Source organism: Hemitrygon akajei, chromosome 3 (assembly GCF_048418815.1).
Source record: "Hemitrygon akajei chromosome 3, sHemAka1.3, whole genome shotgun sequence".
NCBI classification, from domain to species: Eukaryota; Metazoa; Chordata; class Chondrichthyes; order Myliobatiformes; family Dasyatidae; genus Hemitrygon; species Hemitrygon akajei.
The window spans coordinates 67,382,199-67,398,441 of NC_133126.1; the positions used below are offsets into that span (position 1 = coordinate 67,382,199).

General features: G+C 37.3%; 1 protein-coding gene across 2 annotated transcripts in view; it reads left to right on the forward strand.

Moving 5' to 3' along the window:
• Window positions 1-16,243, forward strand: part of prkd1 (protein kinase D1) — a 323,070-nt gene that overhangs the window by 182,027 nt on the left and 124,800 nt on the right. For both annotated transcript variants that reach the window (XM_073040080.1, XM_073040082.1), the window contains exon 3: window positions 11,333-11,464. In XM_073040080.1, the coding sequence (XP_072896181.1) occupies window positions 11,333-11,464 (132 nt within the window). The remainder of the gene's footprint in view (window positions 1-11,332; window positions 11,465-16,243) is intronic.

A 16,243-nucleotide genomic window follows, 5' to 3' on the forward strand; every position in this document is an offset into this window, starting at 1 on the left:
TAGTCTGGCCAGAGTTTTATAGAGCTGCAGCCTTACCTCAGTCCCGGACTAATGAAGGCCACATACCATACATGTCATTAACCACCCTTTCAATGTGTGCAGCAACATTGGGGGATCTGTAGATATAGACCCCAAGATCCCTCTGTTCTTGCATATTGCTAAGAATCCCGTCATTAAGTTGTACTCTGCTTTCAGGTTCGATCTTTCAAAGGGTATCACTTCACACTTTTCTGGATCGAACTCCATCTGTCGCCTCTCAACCCGGCTCTGCGTCCCCTCGAATTCAGGTGTAACCCGTCCTTTTTGTACAGGTCACACTTTCCCCCTAGAACAGACCCCATAATTCAGAAATCTGAAACCCTGCTCTCTGCGCCAATTTCTCACCTGCACATTCATTTGCCAAATCATCCTCTTCTTACCCTTGCTGGCGTGTGGCACAGGCAGCAGTCCAGGGATTTCTGCTCTTGAAGTCCTGATTTTTAGCTTCCTATATTCTCTCATCTGGACATCATCTGTTTTACTACCTGTGTCGTTGCTACCAATCTGTATCACAATTTCAAGCTGCTCATCTTCCCCCTTCAGAATACAGCGGAGCTAATCAGAGACTTCCCTGATTCTGGCACCTGGGAGGCAACATACCATCCGAGATACCCCATCACCACTGCTCTCCTCTTCACCTCATTCTCTTCTGAGTCACAGAAACAGACAGTGCCAGAGATCTGGTTACTGCAGTTTTTCCCTGGTAGATCATCCCTCTGAAAGCAATATACTTGTATTGAAGAAAGCAGCCCTGGGGGTACTCTGCACTATCTGCCTAGTCCCTTTCCCTCTGCTGACATTTACCCAACTGCTTGCCTTCTGCATCTTAGGTGTGACTGTGTCCCTGGAGCTCCTATCTATCACCTCCTCATTCTCCACATGAAAGTGGGATCATATTGAACAGTATTGGATCATATTCTGAGAAACAGTTCAATTTGCATTTGGCAAAGTAAGGACTGATTAGAGAAGGTCAGCTTGGCTTTGTGTGCAGGAATTTTTTTAAAAATTTGATTTGAGTTTTTTGAAGAGGTGACCAAGAGGGCCAGGAAGTAACGCTATTTCCTCAGTATGGATTTCTCATGATATGCCAGATTCAGAAGTATCACATTTCTTTTCAACACTTCTAGCAAAGTCTAAGAGAACAGTGGGTTAGCAAGAGATGAGGTGATTATGTGATCATTGTAATCAATTATGAGACACTGAGGATCAAATGCTTATAATATGTAATTCATTTCTTAAAGTAATACTGTCCACACCCCCCATGCTGCCAAGTGTCCTCCCCACCACTGCCTTTACCGTATCTTTATCACTCTCTTAGAAAGTCCCACTGCCCTTGGGGGGATGATATTGCCCAATTTGGGAACCACTGTTCCAGCTTGAAGTTTCAACCTCAAAATTCTAGGCAGACACTTAGTCCAAAATGGAGAGTGTTGCAATTAATGAAGTAACATTTTAAAATTAAGATGTTTAAGTCAGCTCTGTACTCTTGGATAAAGATAAAAGAAGGGAAATGAATTCCTGATCACTTTGTCCCTATGCAGACCCCAGCCTATATTACCAAGATAGATTACCTGTTTATTATTACGGGGCTGTGTGTGAATGATTTCCAATAAGTCATATTGACCCAGGTAAAATTTGTTGGACTTTATTGCTCTTTCTTAAAGCTGTGTAATTGTTCTCCCATTTAAATGTTTATTGACTGCTCTTTCAGTTTTGAAGGTTGCTATTGAATCTGCTTTCCCAATTCTTGTGCATAACAACCTAATGTTGTCTCTTCTCTGGGTTTTCTTGCCATTTATCTTAAATCATTCTTTTCTGGTTGCCAAGCCTCCTGCCAGTAGAAATTGTTTCCAGGGAGCACATTGGTGGATGAGGAAAATAATTACCTACTGTATGCATGGAGGAAAATGACATAATTTCAAAGACTACAGGTGGTGCAAAGCATAGAAATGCTGTAAACAGTGAGGAAAATTGTTTTAGCCTCAGGAGAGTAAGGACAAACTGGTGAAAAACAGCAGATGCATTTTTTGTAGAGTATTATGAAATTATGCTTCCTGAAAAAAGAAAAAAAATGTGAGGAGGAGCAATGGAAACCAAAAGGTATATCCTTAAAAGTGGGAAGAAAGTACTTTGACTGGAGGTTTTAAATACGCAAATGCTTTGAAGCTTACAGAGCAAGTGGATAAATTAGTTACGAAAGCAGACAGGATCTCTGACTTTAAAGATAATTGCAAAGTCCAAACAAGATGTTACAGTCAACCATTAGGAATCACTGGTTGATCTCAGCTTGAGTACTGGGTTCAATTTTTTGGCACCATACTTTAAGATCCTGGATTAGCTGAAATCATATGGAATATGAGAACAGATTGGAGGTGCTATCAGCCTGCTCTTATGTTCTCAAGTCCACATCAGTTAGTAACATTCATTACTCAGATTAATTTTCTCTAGGGATGGTGCTGCCATTAATGTTTGAATATTTGAATTGGAAAGGAATGGAGGGTTATGGGCTGAGTGCGGGTCAGTGGGACTAGGTGAGAGTAAGCGTTCGGCACGGACTAGAAGGGCTGAGATGGCCTGTAACCGTGCTGTAATTGTTATATGGTTATATGGTTAATGTACTGATATGAGCTTCACCAGTTCCAGCTATTTTGAAAAATGAGTCACACATTGATGTTGATCTACCTTCAGAACGTTTGCAGATCTGATCCATGTTCTCTGTTTAGAGTTCCTGAATCATCATAGTATTAAAACAACTGTCACAGTGAATGAAACTTAAACAAGAAATAAAAGTATCTGTTTAAAATATAAATTGTTTTATTTAAGATTTTTAATGTCCTCCTCACTTCTTTTCTGAGATATTTTTCTTTAGTTAATGTTCTTCTTTTAAAATGGTGGTATGTACTAATAAAGGGAGTCATAAAAATAATTTGTATGTCAATATGAATAGGTATGATGTAAGTGAAAACAAATTTAAAATTGCCCAATGCTTGCTACATTTTTAAGGCATGATAAAGACATCTGATTTCTGCACAAACCCTTTTGTTGTTTGAAACATATTCTGTTGGGTGAGGAATTATGTAAGTGCAGTTATGAAGAAAGCGCGACCTTGCTTCTACTTTCTTAGAAGTTTGCGAAGATATGGCATGACATCTAAAACTTCGACAAACTTCTATAGATATGTGATGGAGATGATATTGACTGGTTGCATCACGGCCTGGTCTGGCAACACCAATGCCTTGACTGGAAAACCCTATAAACAGTAGTGGATATGGCCCAGCCTATCACGGGTAAAGCCCTCCCCACCATTGAGCGCATCTACATGGAGTGCTATCACAAGAAGACAGCATCCATCCTCAAGAGCCCTCACCACCCAAGCCATGCTCTCTTCTCACTGCTGCCATCAGGAAGAAAGTATAGAGGTCTCAGGACCCACACCAGCAGGTTCAGGAACAGCAATTACCCCTCAACCACCAGGCTCTTGAACCAGTGATGATAACTTCAGTGCCCCATCACTGAACTGTTTCCACAACCAAGGGGCTCACTTTCAAGAATGCTTCATCTAATTTTTGTGATATTTATTGCTTATTTATCTATCTGTCTATCTATCTATCTATCTATCTATCTATCTATCTATCTATCTATCTATCTATCTATCTATCTATCTATCTGTCTGTCTGTCTATATATTGCTGTCTGGTTTGCTTTTGCACTGTTGTCTTTTGCCTATTGGTTGTTTGTCAGTTTTTCTGGATGTGGTCTTTCATTGATTTTGCTGTGTTTCTTGGATTTACTGTGTATGTCCTCTAGGAAAGGAATCTCGGGATTGTATGTGGTGACATATTTGTACTTTGATAATAAATTTACTTGGAACTTCAAATAAGCAAGTTTGCCTTCAATGTATCGTTTGTTTATTGTATGTATTAAAACCTACCATACTGACATCTAGTGACTGAAGTGGATTATACTGAACATCTTTGGCAATGAAAGACTCCTGTGAATTTATTGTATTGCTGCATTTAATATAAAATGTTACATTCACATAGTAGCTGCAGTTTGCTAACAGAAGCCCTAATAATATTCTAACTTGTATATTTTTTTCATTAATAAACAGTTCTCCCCTTGTCACATGAATCTGTTTGCTACCTTTGCAATTAAATCAGCATAGCATTCCGTTATGGCTTAATTATGCATTTCGAAGTAGACAGTTGGCTTCATATTGTATTCATTTTGCTCAGTTCCAGATGAATTATATTTTACTTTTAAGTTCTGCTTATAATAACTACTTATGCAGTGTCTAGTGTTCAGCTGGGTGAAGTTTAAAAACAGTTGAAATAAAATCAGTTCTGTAGTTCATTGATAAAGTATGCTTAGTGATTTCATGTGGAGTTTATTTGTTTGCTAACACCAACTCTTTCATTTGTAGGGTAGTAACCTACAAATCTGCAAAAATGCAATTCAAATTACAAATTTGTTTTGCTGTTTGTACATCTTGCAGAGAAAATTAGCTAATTTATTTTTTGTGCTGCAATCTATTTGGGAATTAAAATCATTCATGTAAAATTATTTAATTAATAATTCAACTGGCAAAAATTAATTAGATAAGTGATTAGACTGTAAGTTGTAGAATTGTGCAGATTCTTGGCAAAGTACTGAACCTATTAAGCCTACTGTGCATTAAACATGGTGATCCTTAATTAAAAAAAAAGCAGTTGTCAAAACGAACTGAAGTTTTTTTTATTAGGTATATTAATTTAATGTATGAATATAAGAGAAATAAATAACATTTTCCACTATTGGAAAAAAACATTGGATCTATTGAATAGTTCAAATTTATATTAATATGCTCTAATTTGAATATTATGTACATTAAATAACTTGCTTCCTTTATGTAAAGTATAACTCTGCAAATGAATCTGATGTTTTAGATGATCATATGATGGCCTTGTTTGAAGATAATTGCTGATGCCATGTGGATCTGAATACATCACATTTTATGGCTGCTATTGTATTTGCTCAATCATTCACAAAAAAAACATGAAAACCCTTGTGTTTTCCAGTATATCCAATTTCCATGCACATCAACACATCCGTTTTCAACAGTATTGACTGCTTTCATCAACAAAAAGCTTACTCCATTTACACTAAACCTACAAGATAAAAGTCTTTATAAGTGCTGAGCATTTTCTTTGAGGTGTTATATTTTAACTGGCATACACATATAAACATTTGCTGTCTCCCCACATCATTAGGCAGATTCAAAAGAAGGGAATATCAATCTAAAGAACAGGAAACTGTGAAAAACATATTGAGTACATTTTGTCTTTTATTTTCCATCACACAGATAATAGCAATTTTTATATGTCATGAAAATACCAAAAATGTACATAATGGTAGGAATACATAACAGTCAGCCTTGTCCAAATATCAAATCAAAATATCTCAATTATCAAAATCCTATATAACAAATTATATGGCTTTAGCTCACAGATAACGGAGTTTTTGAAGGCAAGAGCAGTTATAAGGTAAAGATGTTTTCTGAAACAAATGATCTCATGCGTTCATGGAATACAGAAGGTGAATTATATTCACCATTTCAGTGTAAGAATGGGCTTCTACAGTGACGTTTCAAAGATGAAACACCTTGGCCATGAGCTGGAGGTGAGATAGGATCAACAGATCAAAGGGAATTTAGTTGGAGATTACAACTTGAAAGACCGATGCAGCAGGACAATCCATATGGAGGCTTTTTCTTGTTGATATTTAGCTTGATGACATTTCATTTTACCCAGACTATAATGTCAAACATAAAACCACCTATGGTGAAGAAACATAATTGGGTTTCACTTGTATACAAGTGGGAAGTAACTTCATCCTTGTAGAGCTTGATAGATAGTCAGGGTATGAATGGATACGGGCAGAAGGTAGGAGATTGGGGCTGAGAGGAAAATTGGATCAGTCATGATGAAATGGCGGAGCAGACTCGACTGGCCAAATGGCTTAAATCTGCACCTATATCTTATGGTCTTATATTATTGCTGAGGAACGACATATAAATTTTAAAAAACGAGTTATAGAAGCATTTAAGTAATTGAGGGGATTGTAGTATTGTAATGTCATAGAAGAATGAGGCTTCATAGTGCTGATGTACTCAGTGGTGGAACATGAAGGAGAAGAGAGTGGGCAGGGGTGATTATAACATCAAAGTCACCAAGTCTTTACCACAGAACCCTCAGTGCTGTTAAAGAATACATAAAGGATAACAGGGGGCCTTAATTGTTCGGCAAGTTTAAAGAGTGTTGGAGAGAGCTTGTGGTCTGTTGTTGGGAACCAGCTAGAAAGAGTGTGGTGTGACGATGGCTGCTTTGAACATCTTGGGTAATCTTAAAAAGGAAAGTGAAACATGAATGATATCCAAAAGAATAGGGTCTAGTTCGGAAGGTGCAGATTCGGGAGCTAGGCAGGAGGCAGCTTGAAGGCTAGTGTTTCCGTTTGGATAGCTGTGAGATAGCTGATGGCGCCCACTCGTTTTATGAAGATCATGGTTGCAGGGGAAGGATTTAGTTTATGGTCGATACAAAGAGATTTGAGTTGTTCTTGATATCCTGGATAATATAGAGGGTTCAACCCTTGAGAGTATGGTGTGACCAGTGAAAATCCGTTTGGTGGGACTCATGTGCATACATTTCTATGATCCAAGGACTTAATTCCCAAGATGACAATTGTCAGGAAAAGCTATGAAAGTCATGGACTGTCTGGGATTTAGTGGCTATCAAATACAATAGGATACCATATCAGTAGAATATATTGAATGGGAGGAAGCTTTGGCATCAGTATAGAGTTGGAAAAGGTGGCATTAGTTGCTCAACATTTCATGGGAGCACTCTGGAGTGTCAGCCCGACCCACCCTCCCTGTCTGATGTATGCATGTGGTGGGTGGCCAGTCCGAGCAGCAGACCAGTTGGTTGTCAAATGAAGAACAATTAGAAATTACCAACTAATTACACATGTTTCATTAATTATTGTGAGCTTAATTGCAAAGTACTGGAATATCAAAGTACTTTGAAGGTACCCTGTCTGTGCTACAAAGAGCTCTCAGCACATTTCCAAATCTTAAGTAACTTCTAGCAACTCTGCAACACTGTGACAATGACAGTGTCCTCTTTTCCCAAGGTACAGTGCTACAATACCATTTCCTACAGTACTGGATACAGTTGGCTCCTGCTCCTGGTTGGCGTCAGCAGGAGCAGTTACATTGAAACTGGTGTCGGAGTGTAGATGTTGGAGGAGTAAGCTATTGCTGTTACAAAGCAGGCTTTTACTGTATGTGATTACATTCTAGCAACAATCTTGTTGAACTTCAGGTATTCTTCTAAGTGATCTATTGACCATCCTGTTTTATCAAATCATGAATAGCCTTGTTCATTTTGCCCATTTGCAGAAAAGGTATTACACACTTTTGTTGGAACCATACCTTTTTTTCTGCATGTTACCAGTCAAAGCGTAATAAGTGCATGAAACATATTCTGTATAGATTTGAGGAATTCTACACTCTTTCCCTTTGCTGTGGGACAGGTCACCAATGCAGCTGCTGTCTTATGTTCATTCTGGCAGCCTGCATCTGTAACTTGTCAACTTGTAATACTCATTGCAGTGACATATACTGTATGCATTACAACAGCAAACTGATCAATTGCTTTTTTCGTCCCTGTTCCTTGTTCTTTCTAATTTATTCTTTCAATGTGACTCTCCCATTCTTGTATTCACGTGGTGTTTTCACTTTGCTGATACCTTTTAAACTCATCTCTACAGCTCTTGTTACTCTCTCTGTGGGGAAGTTAGCCCCAACTCTGTTTAGAAGTACCCCATTTAGCTTGCACTGTTCTTCTTGCTCCAGAACTGATCCCAGTACCTCAGGAATCTGAAGCCCACAGCCCTGGACCATTATTGTCTTCACTCCAGCCAGGTAACTCTACTTTCCTTCTATTTCTTTTCTCATCAGCATGTGGCATTGAAGTATCCACATCTTAACATCTTTTTGGTCCTGTTCTTTAATTTTTTTTCCAGCTTCTGAAACTCCACATGTTGAATTGCTACTTCTGGTTGGTGATAATCTGAAATATGGCTTCCGGTTGCTTCTATTCCATGTGCTCAGTCTATTGCACCCACTCAGTCATACTATTATATCATATATTTCTAACACTTGTATGTAAATGTGACCAAAATAATGTTGATCAAGATAAATATTTAAGGAAGAAAATTAGTGCAATAGAAGAAGGTTGAAATAACACATCAAATAATATTGAATAAGTTACTTGTCCTCAATTATCCAACAATGCTCTGCATTCCCATTCCAAGCAACCTTAATTATGCCATTATTTCTATATACGTTATTGCTGAAAACTAGAATTTCTGGTAATTGTCTGTGAGTAGAGACAACTGGCTATGAACCTGTGCACAGTGGCCATATCTGTAATCCTGGTAATCTGCTGAAGTACTGGTGTTACTCAGTCTATACCTTAAAGTTGAGGTTGAATTTATTGTCATATGTACAAGTACATGTATGCACAAGTGCAATGAAAAACTTACTTGAAACAGCATCTCAGGAACATAGCACCATAGATGTTAAAGAAACTTCTTGAGATAATTTACTAGTTGTTTCCCGGATATTGGCAACATATGACACTGACATTTGTTTTCTTTGGACTAGCCTATTATTGACCTTTGGGAGAAAATGGCTGGTAGTATTTTCAGCTTCTGCTGGCCATAGTCCCAAAGAGAGCATAATGTAGGATTTGTTCATTTGTTCATTATGTGCCGTGTCTATGAGCTAGGTGATCTTGATCTTTCCATATCCATCATTGCTTTTAGCAAAATTTTCTACAGAATTGGTTTGCCATTGACTTCTTCTGAGCAGTGTCTTTACAAGACAGATGATCCCAGCCATTGTCAATACTCTTCATAGATTATCTGCCTGGTGTCAGTGGTTGCATAAGCAGGGCTTGTGATATGCATCAGCTGCTCATATGACCATCCACCACCTGCTCCCATAGCTTCATGTGACCCTGTTCAGGGGCTAAGCAGGTGCTACACCTTGTTCAAGGGTGACCTGCAGAGGGAAGGAGTGACTTGCACCTCCTTTGGTAGAGACCCAGAGGGTGGGAATACTAGGATAAAAAAGAAGCAATTGCACCTTTATTGTATTAAAGTGATTTATTATAAATACATTTGGGACGGGTGAGATACTGTAGCATGAATGACCTTTTTTGACATTTGACCCTAACTACAATTGAACCTTAGAAGGAGGTTTATGCTGTAACACCGGACATGCTCCACTGGAGTACTAATGCTACTGTTCACACATTACTGTGCGAAGCGAATAGGGCTGCTCTGGTTAGGGATGGTAATGGGTATCTGGGGAGGTGATACAGTGTTACATTATGATGATGTGCTGGAGCAGAGGTGACCAGTATATCTAAAGCTCTGCCATGCCACACCCAGAACCTAACTTCCCCTCCACTAATTTTGAGAAGGAAAAGAATAAACACAAATGTCAGTAAACGAACAACATAACTGACTAAAATCTTGTTGTGGAATTTTTGTGTTATTATTGGCGAATCCATTTAGAAAAAATGAATTTTGAAAGAGTTACAGTCCTTTAATGTTACAAAGTAGATCCCTCTGAGAACAAACAAGTGTTTTTTATCTCAGCATCTTCCTTTCAAATGTCTGCATGCCATAATTCATATAAAGTAGTCTACATTGAATACCTGCTTTCTTTTGCAAAATAAAGCATTTTACAAATCACTGTGAAATATTTAGAATCATAGAGAAGTACAGCATGTAAAGAGGCCCTTCAGCCCTTCTAGACTATGCCAAGCCATTTGAATTGCCTACTCCATTGATTTGCACCAGGACCATAGCCCTCCTTTCCCCTTACATCCACGTACCTAGAGGAATATGATCAAAAGAACTAAATGCCAGTCATTCTTCGAAATGGTTGGTCGAGGGTATCCTATTCTACTCATTAGCTACTTCAACAATAAATGCAGAAAGCTATTGCTAAATATGTTAAATCAAGTTCCTCTAATTATAAATTATATTAACTTTTACTTATCCCCGTGGCTGAAAGATGAGGATATTTTATAATGCTTCTTTTGAAATCTAATCAAAGAACCTTTGACAGAAAACGTCAACATTTTGTTCACACGATTCATCTTTTTTTTCTCAGCGGCTGAAGTATTTCACTTGGGAGATAGCATTTTAGGAGTGAAATGTATGAGAGTATGTATGACTCTAGAAGACGATGTGGTGTGTTGTTGGAGAGTGTTTTGCTTTTGTCTCTTTGTCCTGTTCAGAAATAAGTTATCCAGCATCAATTTTTAATTGAAAAACAAAAATACACCAACAGGGCAGGGCAATAAGTAACCATAAACCTGGCTGTACTAACAGTTTTTATTTATGTATTCTAAATGTTAGCGGATCTTCTGTGGCATTGCGCAATAATTAAGGTATGTGGATGAAATAGACTTAATGGAATTAGACCAGGTTGTACAGACATATTAAACCCCAATTTTAAAATTACATATCTGTTCTTGTTTCATACACTTCTGTTATTTATATTATTATTTTTATTTATAATAAAATGTAGCTGATTGTTGCCATGGAAAGGTACTAAGGTTGATTAACTCAACTGATCTAATCACATTAATATTATGCTTTCTAGAGTGTCAAAAGCTGGATATTCCATGGTGAATGGCTCACTTCCTCACCTCCCAAATACTTTCCACTGTGGACAATCGTGCGCAACCCACAAGTCAGAACTCAGGAATACTCTTTAGGTGCCTGATGAATGTAGCTCTGAAAAGCTCAAGAAGTTTTTTCACCATTGAAATGAAAGTAGCTGCTGTGTCCATCACCACTGCAGTCACTATCCTGGGTCCATGGAAATCACTCCATACGTTTCACTCTGTCCTCCGTTAATCCACTTACTGTCTCTGAATAATCAGTATCTAAGTCTTTTCCTGCCTATTTCAACAGAGGCAGTAACCCAAATGACTTATTTACTGGTATCACAAATCAGTTTCACTAATTCCACTTGTGATTCAATAATTAAAAAGGTGTTCATTAAATTAGAGAGAAAAAACAAAATCCTATCATCCTTTGTGTTTTTGACATCAGTGGGTATAGGAAATAGTTCTGAAGCCTTTGTGAAATAAACACCATTGATAAATTAATGTTTAATAAACAACTGCAGTTCTCATTGCATGATGCTTAAATTTTCCTTCTTTACGCAGCTGCGGCAACGTTTGAAGATTTCCAAATCCGACCGCATGCATTGTTTGTCCATTCCTACAGAGCTCCTGCATTCTGTGATCACTGTGGAGAGATGCTGTGGGGATTAGTACGACAGGGTCTCAAGTGCGAAGGTAATCTATATTTTAAGATATATAAGTATATAGTTTCATTCATTTTTGTTTCAAAAACTGGCTTTCCTGGAAAGATGGTCGAAAGCAATGCACCAACAAACTAACGAATGTACTACCAAATGTACAAACTCAAATGTACTACCTTTATTTTCATCTCCATCACACTGAACCAAACTCTTGTAGTCTGATATCAATCTCCTGCCTTTTTTCAAATAATTTGACTGGAGCTTCTGCATTTTCACCCAAGGGATCAGCTTCTAACCCACCCAATCATGCCTCACCAAATGCAGGGTGAATTTATTTCTTACCAGAACCTGTGTGCAGTTTTATTTCACATCTTACAACTATTGTGACATTTGTAAGGTGAAGATCCAACTATGGCATGATCCTTGTTTTGAAGCATGAGCAAAAAGGTCTCCCCCAACTTTGGCTTCCCTTTGTGAGGCCGAAAACTGGTCAGTATGCATTCCTTCTCCCATATACTATACACTGGCCTGATGGAAAAGAGTTTACATGCCTGAAAAATTCTGACGCTGGTAAACTCTGATTTGAGAAGACTGTGTGAAGTGAGTAAGACCTCAGTCAGTACATACCACACCTTTGAATGTCTGCTAAGCAGCGAGCCAAGAGAATGTGATGAGATTGTGTTATGTTCTTTTCCTCTTTTTCATTTAACATCTTTACAGTTCCTACAGGCACAGACATTTTGTTCTTTCAGACAGCTTTTTATCTTTACAGAAAGAGTTCTATTGAAAATGCCACCTACAACTGACAATTCAGTCTTGGGTTTGATGTTTGAGAGCCTTTTCACATATTAGCAAATCTTCTGTGGTAGGCAAGTTGAAGACAAAGATGAAAGCCGTTGTCATTAAATGGCATTGAATTCTGGTACATTATTCTTTCAATACTATAAATGAGTTGCCTTGTATTTCTTCAGCAGTCAGTGTTGTATATCTGACTAAACCAGTTTCAATGCTATGAATAAATGTGGCAAGATGGAACGGAAGATGCCAAGTGCATGGTTACTTATTTAATATTTAGCATTAATGGCAAGAGCAGTGGGAATTAGCAACAGTGAAGTTAATTTCAGGCTTTAGGCATGTTATGGAACAGAGGTCTTAATTATTGGCAACATACATTGGGATTCTGATACTTTTCGAAAGGGGCTAGAACAGAGGCTTTGCTTATCGGTTAATGTCTGGTATCTTGATCACATTGGCTTGAGTGTGCTGCAAGGTGAAAACAACTCTGGTTTGGCAGCTGTGGTATGAATGTTTGATTGACTTTTAAGATTGACTCTTTATATCTACATATCCCAGCTGATTCTCTTTTGTTTCCTCTGTGTATTTTTAGGGCATCAGTAAATTAAGAACCTCTATTTTGCATTTATCTAAAAAATAGAAGAACTAATAATTTTGTTTCTTTCTATTTTTATCAAAATTAAGCTGATTTGTTTTCTGAAAAGATTCCAAATAAAAAGAGAAAATACACTTTAGAGTTATCTTTCCCTCAAAGTTTAGAAAAATTATGCATATAAGCTGTGGAGTGATACAAACATGAGCTAATGTAATTGGTACATATGTTCATGTTTTGAAACTTCATATAATAAAATAGATAAATAAATTTAAATTATATATTATATAGTTCTGAAAATATTATTTTGGCTTTTCTTAATTTTGAAGAACGACTAAATAGATTGTGTTATAAGTTGAGGTTGTAACTGACAATAAAAAATAAGTTAACATGAATGCAACAAACTCTGTAGGAGCTGATGTACAGGGGAGGTACTCAGAATGCAGATCAACTTCAGAAAACTAAGCCACCTGATTTGGTAAGAATAGAAAATGTAAAGCAACTATTTTGGGAGATACTAAGACCACCAAAGAAAATGCTGTTGAAGGTAATACATGAGGAAAGCAATTTTGTTGCTAAAATTTAATTATTGCTTTCAAATGTGTACTTTGAAAGACAAATCTTTGAACTAAAACATTATTTTGAATGTTTCAATTTTTAGTTATTGAGAAAAATCTTTAAAAGACCATGTAAAAGCAGTAGACAAAAATAGTACCCAGAAACAAGTTATTTATCTTCTTATAACATTATTTGGTTTGTACATTATTTATAAAATGAAGTGCTGCAGCATGTCTTGAACAATTGAGATCATAGTTACAAAGAACACTTTCCCTTTGTTATTTGCACCCTGGAACACTGACAAAACAGAAGAACATAAGATATACAAGTAGACATTGGCTATTCAGCCCATCAAGTCTGTTCTGCTCACGGCTGATTCTATTTTCTCTTTCAAACCCGTTTCAAATCAGAATCGAGGATCAAACCGGAGAAACAGGATGCCATAAATCCAGAATGATTGCAGTCGTGTCATCTCTGATTGGCATGCATAAGTAGCATTATCAGACTTTCTGACTTCCTAAGCACATGTTATTAAGCATTTTAAACAGTTGCAGAGTGGTGAGAATCAAGCTTGTAGTAGGATGATATTACCGTGAGAGCATGGAATGAGCTCATAGAAGGAAGCTGGATTATAACTTGAGAGGAATAATCAAGTTCGCTTTTGAATATCACAAACTTTAATGCCAATGTAACAGGAAGGAATAAAAACCTAGTTTGTGTAAAATGAATTCAAACTTTAATCTAATGTATAAATTTTGAGGAACAATGGTAATTTCAGATTTTAAAGATTATATTTTAGCTATGAACTCTAAATCAGTGTTCTCAGTTACTTATATAAGGGAAACATTTTGAATTAGAAATTTATTTTAGACTTGTCTTAAAGTAATCTGATCTTTACATGTTCTAATGAAACTGAGATAACTGGTATGTTATATAATGTCTTGTCCACGTGCAATTGCTTTACGTGTTATCCTTACTCACTATTTCATGCTTTTATCAAAATAATACCAGTATGTCAGCATGTAGCATAGAACATCCAATGTAAATATTTATAAAACTAAAAGCCTTCATCAACATTTTATCACATTATTAATGAATCAGTGATTTGCTCAGTAATTTTTGCAAACTTTTCTGCCATCTTTCCTCAATAATTGAAGTGTGTAATGTACAAAAACGTTAAGCAGAATAACACTATCAACAATGACATAATTCACAATGCAGTGATTACATCTATCCATTGAAGTGTCATCCATGTCTTTGAACACCTTTGTTAAAAAAAATTACACAAAGGCCTCTGCCTTTTCCAAAAGCATAGGGTTAGACTTCAATTTTTGTCATGCTGTGACTATTGATTAAAATTATATTCTGCTGTTTAAGCATGAACAGTATGTACAATTTTCTGGGATAACATCTAATTAGCTCCAATGGGTACAATGCCACTATTCAGTCTCTACTAATCGTATGTGATGGGTTTTCAAAATTATTTTTTGAAAACAGATGACAGGTTTTAAATGCTATATTCAAGTACTTTATATCAAGCATTCCTTTAAAACTGAGAAGCCGTGTTTGTGCCACAGAGAGGAGAACAGCAATATCTGTCAGATTTGACAGACTACACTGATTATAGTACAGTTTCAGCTCCTTTGCCTTTGACCTCGAGTAATTTACAACATTTGGAATATGAACATATTTTAATAGGGAATGAGTTAAGTACTGAAAAGGGATAAACACATCTAAAAACAATGGAGTTGTTGGGGACTTTAACACCTACCTATTCAAGGCCATTAAACCAAATCCCAATTGAAATAGTAACAGAAAATGTTGGAAATATTCAGCAGGTATAGTGGCATCTGTAGAAAATGAAATCAAGTTAATGTATTGAGTTGAAGACCCTTCAGCAGAACTGAGAAAGACAGGAAAAATAAGTTTGTTTTGTGTTGCAGAGAAAGTAGGGCTAAGTGAATCTCAATGATTGATGAAGCCAGAGGTTCTGTAGAGATAAATTGTAATTAAAGAGTTAATGGCAGCAGTTAAGATCATAAAACCACAACAAATAGGAACAAAATTAGTCCATTGAGACTGCTCTGCCATTGAATCATGGCTGATTTATTATCCCTCTCAACCTCATTCTCCTTCCTTCTTCCCATTTCCTTTGACACCCTTACTGATCAAGAACCTATCAACCTCTGCTTTAAATATACCCAATTACTTGGTTTTCACAGCTTTCTGTGGTGATGACTTCCACAGATTCACCACCCTCTGGCTAAAGCGATTCCTCCTTATCTCTGTTTTAAAGGGACATCCTTCTATTCTGAGGCTATGCCCCCGGTCCTAGATTCCTCCACCATGGAAAACATCCTCTCCGTGTCTTCTCTATCTTGGCCTTTTTAATATTTGATGGGTTTCAATGAGATCCCCCCCCCCCCCCCGAACTTTAAACTCCAGCGACTACAAGACCAGAGGCATCAAATGCTCATCATTTGTTAATCCTTTCATTCCTGGGATCAATCCCGTGGATCTCCTTTGGACCCTCTCCAATGCCAACACTTTGTTTTTTAGATTTATTTATTACATGTACATGTAAACATGCGGTGAAATTTGTCATTCTTATTAACAACTAACACACCTAAGGATGTGATGGGCGCAGTGTTGTCACACATTCTGGTTCCCAACATATCATGCCCACAATGCTTGGCAGAACAACTCAGAACACAACAAGCAACAAAACAACAATGCTAAATAAGTCCCTTCCTTCCTACCACCCTCCCAACATACTTACCCACCTTCACAAACAGACAGACCTCCAACTCCAGGACAAACCTATTTCTCCAGACTCCGGCCTTCGCTCTCCTGATTTGGATGGCGACT